The sequence below is a fragment of the Ranitomeya imitator genome, chromosome 6 (genome assembly GCF_032444005.1).
Source record: "Ranitomeya imitator isolate aRanImi1 chromosome 6, aRanImi1.pri, whole genome shotgun sequence".
NCBI lineage: Eukaryota > Metazoa > Chordata > Amphibia > Anura > Dendrobatidae > Ranitomeya > Ranitomeya imitator.
This window is the reverse complement of record NC_091287.1, coordinates 345,148,019-345,163,152: the sequence shown is the minus strand read 5'-3', so window position 1 is coordinate 345,163,152 and position 15,134 is coordinate 345,148,019. Positions and strand designations below refer to the sequence as shown.

Sequence of the window (15,134 nt, the reverse complement as noted above, 5' to 3'; positions counted from 1 at the left end):
TGTGTACCACAGTCCCGGCTGCCCCAGTGTCAATCAAAAATTCTGCCTCTTTCCGTCCCGGCATTGTTGTGGTGATCATCAAGGCAAGACCAGGTCCGTAGGGGACAAGAAGAGGGCACACATTTGTCACTGGGTTGCCAGTTTCCTAGTCTGAAGGTGAAGGAGGTGGAAGATTGGTCTGCTTAGTCTCCTTTGTAGGGTTTCTGCAGTGGTTGGCATAGTGTCCATTTTCTCCACAATTCCAGCACTTCACTGATTCTAAGTCCTTAGGTCTCTTACTACATCTCCACTGTTTTCCTTCTGCTCCAGTATACATGACAGGTCGTCTTATTGTCGTGGTTTGTTCTATTCCTTCAAGGAGTTCTTTTGGATCTACATTTCTCCATTCAGGTCTGGCTGTCTGTACTGCGTCTCATAAACCTTTTTTCATACAGTCAATAAATGCATTTACCAATATTTTAACATCGAGTGGGTTTATTGGACTGTACCCCATGTCTACCCATTTCAGCTGTAGCCATCAAAAGTACATATCTACACTTTCTCCTTTTTGCTGTGTCACCTCAGTCAGGAGTACAGACTGCTCTGATTGTCTCACTATAGCCCATTGTTTTAGTGATTCTCAGTACATCGCCCCAGACCATGCAGGTTTATCATCCATGCCCCATGCTTGATCCTTTGCCACATCTGTATGTGTCTTAATTATGTGTCCTAGTACATCACCTGCCTTTGCACACTCAATAAGCTCTCTAGGTCTGCCCAGGTGCACTTAGACATCTGTTGTATAGTCTTTATTTGTCGTAAAATGGGAAAGGTTGGTTCTTAGGGTCAGGCAACTGTTTTAGGGTAGCTAGCTTGTCAGAGGGGCTCCAGGGATAATACTCCTGTATCTGTCTTACCCTACCTGATGTGGTTGGTTCTCTGGTAGTGGGTTTGTTGGTGGAGGTGACTAGATAATTGGTTGGGGGTTGACGTGCTGTTCTACAACTTCCTTCCCAAAAGGATTATTGTCAGCTTACTCCCAAAAAGTCAATGTCCCCAATACCCACTAACCACACTCCTCTGACAGCTTCTTATGTCACTACATGTGATCTTGTCTGGAAAGGATTTAGTGTAATTCACTTAGGTTGGGTTGCAGCACAGGTCATACAAGTATTTCTCCAGTCTGGGTTTGTCTGACCACGGTGTTTACAAGTCCATCTGTCTTGTCTGGGTCTCTGGTAATACAAAGGTATGACGGTAGCAGTAATGTGTCGGTTATAGTCGGACTTTTGAGCATCAAAACATTCATAATACACCTTACTTCCGTACTGCTGCACTTTCTCAGACAAAATTTATTCACTTGCCATTTTCCTCCCTTGTATTTGTCTTTTTTTGTAAATCCAAACATCCACACTCTGGCATGTTAGCCTTTTTCAATATTGGTCCCACATCTTTCATTGCTTCCTTTCCTTCTCTGTCTTTTACAATCTGCATAGCGGTTCTCGATCCCATTGGGGGCCCTGACTGCACACAGAACAAGTTACCCATGGCTTCAACTTATTCTTCAGACAACTCACCTTTATTCTGCAAATGCCCTTTTTAGCGTGCCTTACCTTCTACGAGCGGCCACACGTGACAACTCAGAGCGAGTGTCAAGATTTAGTGGGAAGGCTTTCTGCCTCTCTCCCGGTAGACCTAAAGGATGTAACGGGAAGGCTAAAACCACCTCTCACCCGTTATATCAGCTGGCTAGAAAAGGAAGGCCCAGATGTGTTAGGCCTCTAACCCACTAGCCCAGCTCCATGGAAGTGGGAAGGCTTTCTGCCTCTCACCTACAACAAAACCCAGCTGACTGTAGCAAGAAGGCCCTGATGTGTTAGGCCTCTCACCTACTACATCAGCAGTGCAGTTGGCTACCTCCCCTGTTGATCCTCAATTTGCTATATATCAATCACTCAACTTGAAGCAGGTGAATCTTTTTACCAATCTTTCAATCACACTGATAAGCAAACAATCTTTCACAAATTTCCTCTAAAATAGGCACAGTTCTTTTTCCTGTTTAGTACAGTACTGTTGCTTTAAACAAACCACAGATCTCCCAGCGTGTACCACACCAAGAACAGCATATTCAGAGACCACATTTACCCCTCCCATCAGGCACTCAGCAGAGATAAGAACTTACAGCATCACTCCACACAGAAGGAGAAAGCAATCGTGCAGCTGCTTAGTCCGCCCCTCCCATCAGAATTTTAGAAATTGTGTCTTTCACACAGAAACAGAATGCATCAGTTCTCAGACTTAATTAATTTCTACAAAACCTTCATCCTCTGGGAATCAAAAACAGTTTTACTATACAGAGAGATCACTGCATAATTTGTATAAACTGATTCTGACCGCTTCTGGCCAAAACACATATAGAAAGCTATCCAATGTCAAACCATATATAACACGAGTTTCACTGAATCTCAGATGTAAATTAAATGTAAATTAAAAATATCCACAACTCATTCATCCTGGACCCTCAGCAACATTTGGATAAGTAATGATACATATTATATAATGATTCATTCATACGTGCTCATTCAGGGATTTTTCCTTTTTTTTTTTTTCAGCTCAAATTCAGTTGAATAATGTCTTCTGTCACATACAGAGGACCACACCTAATGGAATCCCTCATCAATCAGGGATTTATTTATTTATCCCTTATCTCAATTACTCACCTCTCCTCTCATTCAGAGGTTCTCATAGACATATACAGTCATGGCCAAAAGTATTGACATCCCTGCAATTCTGTCAGATAATACTAATTTTCTTCCTGAAAATGATTGCAGACACAAATATATGGTATTACTATCTTCATTTAATTTGTCTTAAATGAAAAAAAAACACAAAAGAGAATGAAGCAAAAAGCAAAACATTGATCATTTCACACATAACTCCAAAAATGGGCCAGACAAAAGTATTGGCACCCTCAGCCTAATACTTGGTTGCACATCCTTTAGCCAAAATAACTGCAACCAACCGCTTCCGGTAACCATCAATGAGTTTCTTACAATGCTCTGCTGGAATTTTAGACCATTCTTCTTTGGCAAACTGCTCCAGGTCCCTGATATTTGAAGGGTGCCTTCTCCAAACTGCCATTTTTAGATCTCTCCACAGGTGTTCTATGGGATTCAGGTCTGGACTCATTGCTGGCCACCTTAGAAGTCTCCAGTGCTTTCTCTCAAACCGTTTTCTAGTGCTTTGTGAAGTGTGTTTTGGGTCATTGTCCTGCTGGAAGACCCATGACCTCTGAGGGAGACCCAGCTTTCTCACACTGGGCCCTACATTATGCTGCAAAACTTGTTGATAGTCTTCAGACTTCATAATGCCATTCACACGGTCAAGCAGTCCAGTTCCAGAGGCAGCAAAGCAACCCCAAAACATCAGGGAACCTCCGCCATGTTTGACTGTAGGTGCCGTGTTTTTTTCTCTGAATGCCTCTCTTTTTCTCCTGTAAACTCTGTTGATGCCTTTGCCCAAAAAGTTCTACTTTTTTCTCATCTGACCAGAGAACATTCTTCCAAAACATTTTAGGCTTTTTCAGGTAAGTTTTGGCAAACTCCAGCCTGGCTTTTTTATGTCTCGGGGTAAGAAGTGGGGTCTTCCTGGGTCTCCTACCATACAGTCCCTTTTCATTCAGATGCCGACGGATAGTACGGGTTGACACTGTTGTACCCTCGTACTGCAGGGCAGCTTGAAATTGTTTGGATGTTAGTCGAGGTTCTTTATCCAACATCCGCACAATCTTGCGTTGAAATCTCTTGTCAATTTTTCTTTTCCGTCCACATCTAGGGAGGTTAGCCACAGTGCCATGGACTTTAAACTTCTTGATGACACTGCGCACGGTAGACACAGGAACATTCAGGTCTTTGGAGATGGACTTGTAGCCTTGAGATTGCTCATGCTTCCTCACAATTTGGTTTCTCAAGACCTCAGACAGTTCTTTGGTCTTCTTTCTTTTCTCCATGCTCAATGTGGTACACACAAGGACACAGGACAGAGGTTGAGTCAACTTTAATCCATGTCAACTGGCTGCAAGTGTGATTTAGTTAGATTGCCAACACCAGTTAGGTGCCACAGGTAAGTTACAGGTGCTTTTAATTACCCAAATTAGAGAAGCATCACATGATTTTTTTGTCCACCCCTTTTTTATGTTTGGTGTGGAATTATATCCAATTTGGCTTTAGGATAATTCTTTTTGTGTTTTTTAATTTAAGACAAATTAAATGAAGATAATAATACCAAATAATTTATGTTTGCAATCATTTTCAGGAAGAAAATGAATATTATCTGATAGAATTGCAGGGGTGTCAATACTTTTGGCCATGACTGTATACAAGGTTCACACAGCCTGCCTATTTTGCACTTTTTAATTAACACAACTTATGTAAAACTGCAGCACTGTCCACTGACACTCTGAGAGTACTTAAGGCCACACAACAGAAACCACAGCCCTATACAAAATACAGCTTCATATGATGTACTGCCAATCCAAAATGACTAAAATAACAACACTGCACAGAGTCTATCCCAGCTCTGTACTACACACTACACAACCAATTAGTATATTGACAGAAAATACAGATACCAATTATCATCTTATTACTCTATTATTCAACTCTCATACGGACATAAACAGACAAAACACAAAACTCCCTGGTGATGTAGGTTCTTTGAACCGTGTTCGCAGCCTTTACCCAGAGATATGGACAGATCCAAAGAGATTGCAAGTGCAAAACAAATTGTAAGAATAAAATTTCTCACCTTGCTGCAGCTGTGTTTTGCATGTCCAATCTCCCAGGAAGCTCCCAAATACAGATTCCGAATAGGCTGGTTACCACAGCCCCGCATTCGTGCGCCAAAACTGTTTGCGTTCTGACCCAATGTCAGATATGCCAGATAACCAGTGAGGCCAAATCAGGAGGTTACACCCATCATTTACAAGCGCGCTTGGAGAAAATGGAAATCTCACACAGATTGTGAGCAAAGTCACTTTATCTGATGTCAAAAAATATTTAGAATTGAGAGTCCTCAGTGGTTGATACCTTTTAATGGCTAACTGAAAAGATGGTAACAAATTACAAGCTTTCGAGACTACACAGGTCTCTTCATCAGGCAAAGACTAAAACAAATTCTGAAGAATCCCATATTTATGCACAACATAGCACAGAAAAAAAACCATGGATAACAAAGGTGACATGAAGCAGAATTACCATGAGTGATAAACCGTTATGTCCATAAATATTGGACCAATTCTTAGATAAGGATTGTTTTATTGTCCTCTGATTGGGGTATGGTTCTGTTGTGATGACCCCTCATAGTCTGAGGGGCAAGTTCCTTAGTTGATGTAAAAAGACATAAATCCATGCGACACATTCATTCCTGCACTAAGACTGTTCTGAAAAACCGCATCCCCCTGTGGAAGTCCATGCGAAACGCGCGTGGGGCAGCGTGTGCAACACCACAGAGTCAGATATGGGTAAGAGCCACTCAATGTGAGACTCATGCTGCTGCAGTCAGCGTTATTATGTTTGCTACGGTGTTTGATGTATTTACAACTCACTCTCACTGATGCAGCCACATGAGTCTCTCAGAGCACTCTGAATGATTTTGGTGCCCTGTCACTTTAGGTATTCAGCTCTGGCACAAATTAAGAGACCACCACATCAAAACCCTGTCATGGGCAGCCCACTCTCCAGACTGGAACCCAATTGAAAACCTCTGGAATGTAATCAAGAGGATGATGGATAGTCACAAGCCATCAAACAAAGAAGAACTGCTTGAATTTTTGCTCCAGGAGCAGTGTGAAAGCCTGTTGGAAAGCATGCCAAGACGCATGAAAGCTGTGATTAAAAATCATGGTTATTCCACAAAATATTGATTTCTGATCTCTCCCTGAGTTTAAACATTAGTATTGTTGTTTCTAAATGATTATGAACTTGTTTTCTTTGCATATTTGAGGTCTGAAAGCACTAGTTCTTTGATTTAATTTTGACCATTTCTCATTTTTAGAAAAAAAATACCAAATTTTTTGCTTGTAAATTTGGAGACATGTCAGTAGTTTATAGAATAAAAGAACAATTTACATTTTACTCAAAAATATACCTATAAAGAGAAAAATCAAAGAGAAATGTTTGCAGTGGTCTCTTAATTTTTGCCAGAGCTGTATGTAGGCTCTTTCACTAGGCCCTCCCTGACTACACTATATACTGTAGGTGGTGTTGTACCATACTACACTCTTTGCACCTGACGTTCATGTAAAATGGTTCTGTCATTGATATGATTTTTTATTCTGTTATTCTGTATTGCCTTATATGTATTGACTTAAATACATTTTCTTTTTACTTTACTTTGGATCTTATACTCCATTCTTTCATGAATGCATCTCTGTTGGAAGTAATCCATGGCTATTATCTTTAGCGGTCCTGACACATAGGCTGGGGACTGTTTCATGTATTATAATTTCTGTCTTAGTGATTTTTTATTAAGCTATGCTGTAACTGTAGCCAGATGTAGCAGATCACTGTCTAAAGGTACCGTCACACTAGACGATATCGCTAGCGATCCGTGACGTTGCAGCGTCCTGGCTAGCGATATCGTCCAGTGTGACACGCAGCAGCGATCAGGCCCCTGCTGTGATGTCGCTGGTCGGGGAAGAAAGGCCAGAACTTTATTTCGTCGCTGGCTCTCCCGCTGACATCGCTGAATCGGTGTGTGTGACACCGATTCAGCGATGTCTTCGCTGGTAACCAGGGTAAACATCGGGTTACTAAGAGCAGGGCCGCGCTTAGTAACCCGATGTGTACCCTGGTTACCAGCGTAAACGTAAAAAAAACAAACACTACATACTTACCTACCGCTGTCTGTCCTCGGCGCTCTGCTTCTCTGCTCTGGCTGTGAGCGCCGGGCAGCCGGAAAGCAGAGCGGTGACGTCACCGCTCTGCTTTCCGGCCGCTGTGCTCACAGCCAGACCAGAGAAGCAGAGCGCCGAGGACAGACAGCGGTAGGTAAGTATGTAGTGTTTGTTTTTTTACTTTAACGATGGTAACCAGGGTAAACATCGGGTTACTAAGCGCGGCCCTGCACTTAGTAACCCGATGTTTACCCTGGTTACTGGCATCGTTGGTCGCTGGAGAGCTGTCTGTGTGACAGCTCTCCAGCGACCAAACAGCGACGCTGCAGCGATCCGGATCGTTGTCGGTATCGCTGCAGCGTCGCTTAGTGTGACGGTACCTTAAGGGATTTTACAACTACTGCGTCAACAATAGTTTTTTGTCATGGAGGCCCAAGTCTTTTGCTAGAATAATAATAGCAATAAAATAATAATATTTAAAGAAGTATTCTCTAGGTGTCTTTTGAGTAGTTCAGAGCCATGCATTCTCCTTACTGTCTCCTTACTTTCTGGTTTCTAGCAAGGCGGGCTCTCCTCTTTGAGTGACTACCCTGGAGAATAAAACTGTAGCATTAGTAGAAGCTAGCACAAGTTCTGCTATAACACATTTAGCGCTCAGTGGTTTGTCCTGAGTCTAAGGGTACCGTCACACTGAAACGACGCTGCAGCGATACGACAACGATGCCGATCACTGCAGCGTCGCTGTGTGGTCGCTGGAGAGCTGTCACACAGACCGCTCTCCAGCGACCAACGATCCCGAAGTCTCCTGGTAACCAGGGTAAACATCGGGTTACTAAGAGCAGGGCCGCGCTTAGTAACCCGATGTTTACCCTGGTTACCAGCGTAAACGTAAAAAAAACAAACACTACATACTTACCTTCCGTGTCTGTCCTCCGGCACTGTGCTTTCCTCTGCACTGTCAGCGCCGGTCAGCCGTAAAGCAGAGCGGTGACGTCACCGCTGTGCTTTCTGGCTGGCCGGCGCTGACACAGGATGCAGGAAGAGTGCAGAGAAGCACAGCGCCGGGGACAGAAAGCTGAAGGTAAGTATGTAATGTTTGTTTTTTTTACGTTTACGCTGGTAACCAGGGTAAATATTGGGTTACTAAGCGCGGCCCTGCGCTTAGTAACCCGATGTTTACCCTGGTTACCAGTGAAGACATCGCTGAATCTGCGTCACACACGCCGATTTAGCGATGTCAGCGGGAGATCCAGCGACTAAATAAAGTTTCCGACGATCTGCTACAACGTACGATTCTCAGCGGGGTCCCTGATCGCAGTAGCGTGTCAGACACAGCGAGATCGTAACGATGTCGCTGGAACGTCACGGATCGTGCCGTCCTAGCGATCAAAGTGCCACTGTGTGATGGTACCCTAAGCTGCTATCACAAGCTCACAGATCCAAGAGCAGAGAGCTGTGATTAATATGGCTGGTATGTTAAGAGTTAACCCCTCTCCTAGATTTTAACTACTAGGCACTCTCCTCCAGGATTTAGAGGCCTGGCTCTATGGAAACGAGCTCTACACTATAAAAGATAAAATCTCTCATTGCAGGATAATGACAACAGTTAGAAAAAGCCAGTCAATGGCAACCTTCCTTTTTTCGTGCTTACCAATTAAAACAATTTAAGAACACCCCTTTAATTTCTCCTTTTCACAGGTTGCACTTGTACAGTGGACAGAAAGTGTTGGTCTCTCTCTCGTTAACAGAGATCTGACATCCATGCAACTTAAAACTCCCAGTGGACAGATTCTTACATTCTTCATCCTCCAGATCTTTCCTTTTACTTCTGAAAGCAAACGGATGGGCATCATAGTCAGAGTAAGTGTGTATATGTGTTCTATAAAACCCATTCTCACATTTTAACTAGATTTTACAGTTTACGTTAACACATTTTTTTTATGTAGAAGAATTCTTACCTTGTACAAATCCTTAGTATGTATGACAGACCAGAGCTGTATCCACAATTCTGTTTCAAAGCTGAGTCAGTATCTACAAAAAAGTAGCTTTGATTGTCTTTACCACATATGTTGTAAACTAATTTGATATAGGACAATTTAAATGTCATACTGCTGTTATGTGGATCTTTTGAATACAGCTTAGTGACATAACATAGGCTGTAACTCAGGTTATGTTCAAAAAGGATTTGTGTAAGCCTACATCCACAGAAGATCTGTGGTCAGTTCTCCAAGATGTTTGGAACAACCTGCCTGCCAAGTTCCTTCAAATGCTGTGTGCAAGTGCACGTAGAATTGATGCTGTTTTGAAGGCAAAACGACGGTCACACCAAATACTGATTTTGATTTGTTTCTCTTTTGTTCGTTCACTTTGCATTTTGTTAACTGATAAAAAAAACCTAACATTTGTTTTTTTTAACCATTCTTACTTTGCAGAATTTTTTCCACCCCTGCCTAAAACCTTTGCACAAAACTATAGATGTAAAAGTGAATCTATGCTTTTAAAGGGCCACTGTCACCCCCCTGCAGCCGTTATAAACTAAAAGAGCCACCTTGTGCAGCAGTAATGCTGCATTCTAACAAGGTGGCTCTTTTAGTTTTGTGTTCAGGTATTATTAAAATAAAGCGTTTTGAAACTCTGCAGAAATACCTGTCTTTGTCCACGGAGGCGGGTCTGAAGCCTCCTCTGTGAAGTGCCCAACAGCCGTCACTCACATCTTCTGGGGCGATGGTCGCCGCCCCCTGCACGCTGTTTTCTTTTCAAATCTGGCGCCGGCGCTGTGTAAATACTTGTGGGGCAGGCACAGTAAGCTCTGGCTGTCTGACGTCACAGCCAGGCTTGCAGACTGCGCCTGTGCTGGCAGTGCGGCCACCCACCTCGGGACTCCCTGCCCCGCACTGTGTTATGCATTATGCACAGTGCGGGGCTAGGATTCCTGGGCATGCGCACTGCATGTCTCAGACTCTCACCCAGGTCCCCCGCCCCCCTCCTTCCAGCCTCTGGCTATTCAGCTGAGCTCATCCTGCCGCCTCCTCCTTCTGCTCATCGCAGGGAAAGAAACAACCTAGGAATCTTTCCTGCTAGCTGGTGTGTGTTGTCTAGCTGTGTTCTGTAGGTCTATGGATTGGATATGTTACTAAATAGGGGGTGATCTTTACCCAGCGATAAGTAAAGTTATATACTGATCTGGCCATACATTATACTGCACTATGGCTATATATTGGATGTTGGGGGAGCATTATACCGCACTGCGGATCAATATACGGAACTGTTGGGGGAGCATTATACCGCACTGCTGATCAATAAACGGAGATGTTGGGGGAGCATTATACCGCACTGCTGATCAATAAACGGACCTGTTGGGGGAGCATTATACCGCACTGCGGATCAGCAGTGCGGTATAATGCTCCCCCAACAGGTCCGTATATTGATCAGCAGTGCGGTGTAATGCTCCCCCGACAGGTCCGTATATTCATCAGCAGTGCGGTATAATGCTCCCCCAACAGGTCCGTATATTGATCCGCAGTGGGGTATAATGCTCCCCCAACAGGTCCGTATATTGATCAGCAGTGCGGTGTAATGCTCCCCCGACAGGTCCGTATATTCATCAGCAGTGCGGTATAATGCTCCCCCAACAGGTCCGTATATTGATCAGCAGTGCGGTATAATGCTCCCCCAACAGGTCCGTATATTCATCAGCAGTGCGGTATAATGCTCCCCCATTAGGTCCGTATATTCATCAGCAGTGCGGTATAATGCTCCCCCAACAGGTCCGTATATTCATCAGCAGTGCGGTATAATGCTCCCCCAACAGGTCTGTATATTGATCAGCAGTGCGGTGTAATGCTCCCCCGACAGGTCCGTATATTCATCAGCAGTGCGGTATAATGCTCCCCCAACAGGTCTGTATATTGATCAGCAGTGCGGTATAATGCTCCCCCAACAGGTCTGTATATTGATCCGCATTGCGGTATAATGCTCCACCAACAGGTCCGTTTATTGATCAGCAGTGCGGTGTAATGCTCCCCCAACAGGTCCGTATATAAATCTGCAGTGTGGTATAATGCTCCCCCAACAGGTCCGTATATTCATCCGCAGTGCGGTCTAATGCTCCCCCAACAGGTCCGTATATTGATCCGCAGTGCGGTATAATGCTCCCCCGACAGGTCTGTATATTGATCCGCAGTGCGGTATAATGCTCCCCCAACAGGTCCGTATATTCATCCGCAGTGCGGTCTAATGCTCCCCCAACAGGTCCGTATATTGATCCGCAGTGCGGTATAATGCTCCCCCGACAGGTCCGTATATTGATCAGCAGTGCGGTATAATGCTCCCCCGACAGGTCCGTATATTGATCAGCAGTGCGGTATAATGCTCCCCCGACAGGTCCGTATATTGATCAGCAGTGCGGTATAATGCTCCCCTGACAGGTCCGTATATTGATCCGCAGTGCGGTATAATGCTCCCCCAACATCCAATATATAGCCATAGTGCAGTATAATGTATGGCCAGATCAGTATATAACTTTACTTATCGCTGGGTAAAGATCACCCCCTATTTAGTAACATATCCAATCCATAGACCTACAGAACACAGCTAGACAACACACACCAGCTAGCAGGAAAGATTCCTAGGTTGTTTCTTTCCCTGCGATGAGCAGAAGGAGGAGGCGGCAGGATGAGCTCAGCTGAATAGCCAGAGGCTGGAAGGAGGGGGGCGGGGGACCTGGGTGAGAGTCTGAGACATGCAGTGCGCATGCCCAGGAATCCTAGCCCCGCACTGTGCATAATGCATAACACAGTGCGGGGCAGGGAGTCCCGAGGTGGGTGGCCGCACTGCCAGCACAGGCGCAGTCTGCAAGCCTGGCTGTGACGTCAGACAGCCAGAGCTTACTGCGCCTGCCCCACAAGTATTTACACAACGCCGGCGCCGGATTTGAAAAGAAAACAGCGTGCAGGGGGCGGCGAGCATCGCCCCAGAAGATGTGAGTGACGGCTGTTGGGCACTTCACAGAGGAGGCTTCAGACCCGCCTCCGTGGACAAAGACAGGTATTTCTGCAGAGTTTCAAAACGCATTATTTTAATAATACCTGAACACAAAACTAAAAGAGCCACCTTGTTAGAATGCAGCATTACTGCTGCACAAGGTGGCTCTTTTAGTTTATAACGGCTGCAGGGGGGTGACAGTGGCCCTTTAAATGGGTCACAACTGTTGTCAACAGGATGTAGGTTAAGTGCTTGATCATTGAGGGTCCGTCATTTGAATGGAGCAGTGGCTGAGGTTGTGGAATACCCTTTCCATTTTACGTCTAAGGGATTGATGGAGATAGCCAATGATGTACTTGGCTATTACAGCTAGTTCTATATACATAAAATGGAGAGAGTATTGCCCATGTGTAATGTGGATAGTTGAGAAGTTGTAATCTCAACACAAATTTTCTAATTCTTGTGAATTGAGCTAGAGGAAAGATGTTGTCAGGTTTAGCACCTCATTGTTAATTATCCATATAATATGTTGTTGTGCGTTTGTTTTACAGGAGGAATCATCTGGAGAAATCACATTTTATATGAAAGGTGCTGATGTTGCCATGGCTAGCATTGTACAGTATAATGACTGGTTAGAAGAAGAGGTAGGATCCACAAAACAAATTACTTGGTGTGAAAGGGGATATCTGGCCTTGCTCACTTCCGCAGCGCAGGTTGGAGGTGGCAGTGATGCAATAACCCCACACACTTGGTGAACGCTGCATTATCGTGTGTTGTGCATTAGAAAAGGACATTTATATGATGCCTGCTCAACGTGCACTACGCAGTTATATACCCTCAACCTACTGTCTCCTTCCCCATAATCCTGTAGAATGTAAGCCCGCAAGGGCAGGGTCCTCGCCCCTCTGTATCAGTCCGTCATTGTTAGTTTGTTTACTGTATGTGATATCTGTAACTTGTATGTAACCCCTTCTCATGTACAGCACCATGGAATCAATGGTGCTATATAAATTAATAATAATATAGGTTCGCAATGTCATTGGCACAGCCCACCTCCATAGTAGAAGTCAGCATGGCGCATGGCAGGGCTTGGACGGGAAGGAGCACCATTTGACTTTTGAAGCGCAAAATTGGCTGGAATAGATAGAGGGCGCTATGTCGCATTTGAATAGCCCTGATGTGCCTAAACAGTGGAAATCCCCTACAAGAACCCCATTTTGGAAACTACACCATCAAGACAGGTATCTAGAGGTGTGGTGAGCACCTTAAACCCACAGGTGCTTCACAAAATGTTATAACGTTGAGTCGTAAAAATTAAAAAATAAATTTTTCCCGCAAAAATATTGCTTCAGCCCCAAATTTTCCACAAAGGTAACAGGAGAAAATGGATGACAAAATCTGTTGTCAATTACTCCGGAGTACGCCAATACTCCATATGTGGTGGAAAACTACTGTATGGGCACAATTTAATTCTTGAGCGCAATTTTGGTTACAGTAGAGGTCATACACCATGTCACATTTGAAAAGCCCCTGACATACGTTAAAAGCAGAAACTCCCTCAAGTGACCCCATTTTGGAAACTACTCTTCTTGAAGAATTCATCTAGGGGTGTAGTGATCATTTTTAACCCTCGAGCTATTCAAAAAAATGTATAACATTGGAAAATTAACATTGTTTCCATTAAAATGTTGCTTTGGCCCAATTTTGAAAATGGTTAATAAGAGAAAGCAGACACTACAATTGTTGTTTAATTTCCCCTGAGTGCACCAGTATGTGGTTAAAAATATTTTTCAGCCACAGTTCAAAGCTTAGAAGGGAAGAAGTACCATATTGGAGCTCAGCTTTTGCTAGAATGGATTGAGGGTTCCATGTCACATTAGCAGAGCCCCTGAGGTGTCAGAACGGTAGAACCCCCCATAATTGACCCCATTTTACAAACGACATCTCTCAATGAATTCATCTAATGGTGCAGTGATCATATTGGCAAGACAGGTGTGTCACAGAATTTGATACAATTTTGAAGTGAAGAAAAATAATTACATTTTTACCACAAAAAATAGTTTTGGCCCCAGATTTTACATTTTTACGCAAGGAAATGGGTAAAAATAGCTCCAAAATTTGTGCAACAATTTCTGCTGCACGTGAGAAACCCCATATGTTTCTATACAGTGCTGCTTAGCCACATGGTGAGACTAGGGAGGGATGGAGCATGATTTCACTCTCGAGGAACATATCAGCATAGACTAGTTTGTGGACTCCATATACAGAAATCCTAAGTGCTAGAAGAGCAGAATTCCCTCGAGTGACCCCATTTTGGAAATTACACCCCTCCAGGAATTTATCTGTAGCTGCAGTGATGATTTTGGCACCATGGGTGACACCAAAGAAACAAGCAACAGTGGACGTTGCTGAGTGAAATTTGCAAATCTGTTTTTGCAGTGCCCAGGTACATTGTATTGCATATATATTGTGCCCAGCTCTTGCTTCTGGAGACACGCACACCGTAAATCAAGCGGCCTCATTGCTGCAGAAATGTCAAACATGTTGATACTAATCGCAGCCAATGCGCACTGTGTGGCTCAGAAGGCAGAGGGGAGATTTGGATTTGGGAGCACAGAATGTGATAGAGTTGTTTTGAGGGGCGAGGAGCCATCATGCTTTTCCAAAGCCTTTTTGCTACCAGTAAAGTGGAAACCCTTATATTTCCAATGACACATGACGGACCTGAGTGGGGGCTTTTATTGTGGGTTGAGTTGAAGCTTTTATTGGGAACATTTTACATAATATTTTGGATCACATTTATCCTGCGCTCTACACTGAGCACTTATATCAGGGTTTCCATCTAAATCTCTGAGTGACGAAATTCAGATGAAACCCCCAAGGGATGCATTCCCTATAATGAGGCAGTAGAGTTACTCTGGACCCCTTTGGGCCTCTGTTCAGCGGTGTCCTTCCTTTCAGAAGTGCACAAAACTGTGGCCGACCGCTCTTTTATACACTCTTAAAACGAACGACACCGCCGGATCATAGGCCAGACGGCGTCCATCTGCCTCATTATAGGGAATCTTCCACCAGGGGTTCCATCTGAATCACGTCTTTCAGAGATTTACATGGAAACCTCGGTACAAGCAATCACCGCAGAATAAATGTGCGCCTAGCCTTACTGTGATCTTTGGGAGTCACAATGAAAACCAAAAGCTGGTCAGCAATTGGCTTTAGTTTTTAAGCCATTCTTCATATAGTATAAGGGATTAGACGACTTTATTCTTCAGGTCGT

At 44.0% G+C, this 15,134-nt stretch overlaps 1 protein-coding gene across 3 annotated transcripts in view; it reads left to right on the top strand.

The window, feature by feature from the left end:
* Positions 1-15,134, top strand: part of ATP9B (ATPase phospholipid transporting 9B (putative)) — a 481,605-nt gene that overhangs the window by 403,850 nt on the left and 62,621 nt on the right. For all 3 annotated transcript variants that reach the window (XM_069730937.1, XM_069730939.1, XM_069730938.1), the window contains exons 16-17: positions 8,573-8,734; positions 12,409-12,501. In XM_069730937.1, the coding sequence (XP_069587038.1) occupies positions 8,573-8,734; positions 12,409-12,501 (255 nt within the window). The remainder of the gene's footprint in view (positions 1-8,572; positions 8,735-12,408; positions 12,502-15,134) is intronic.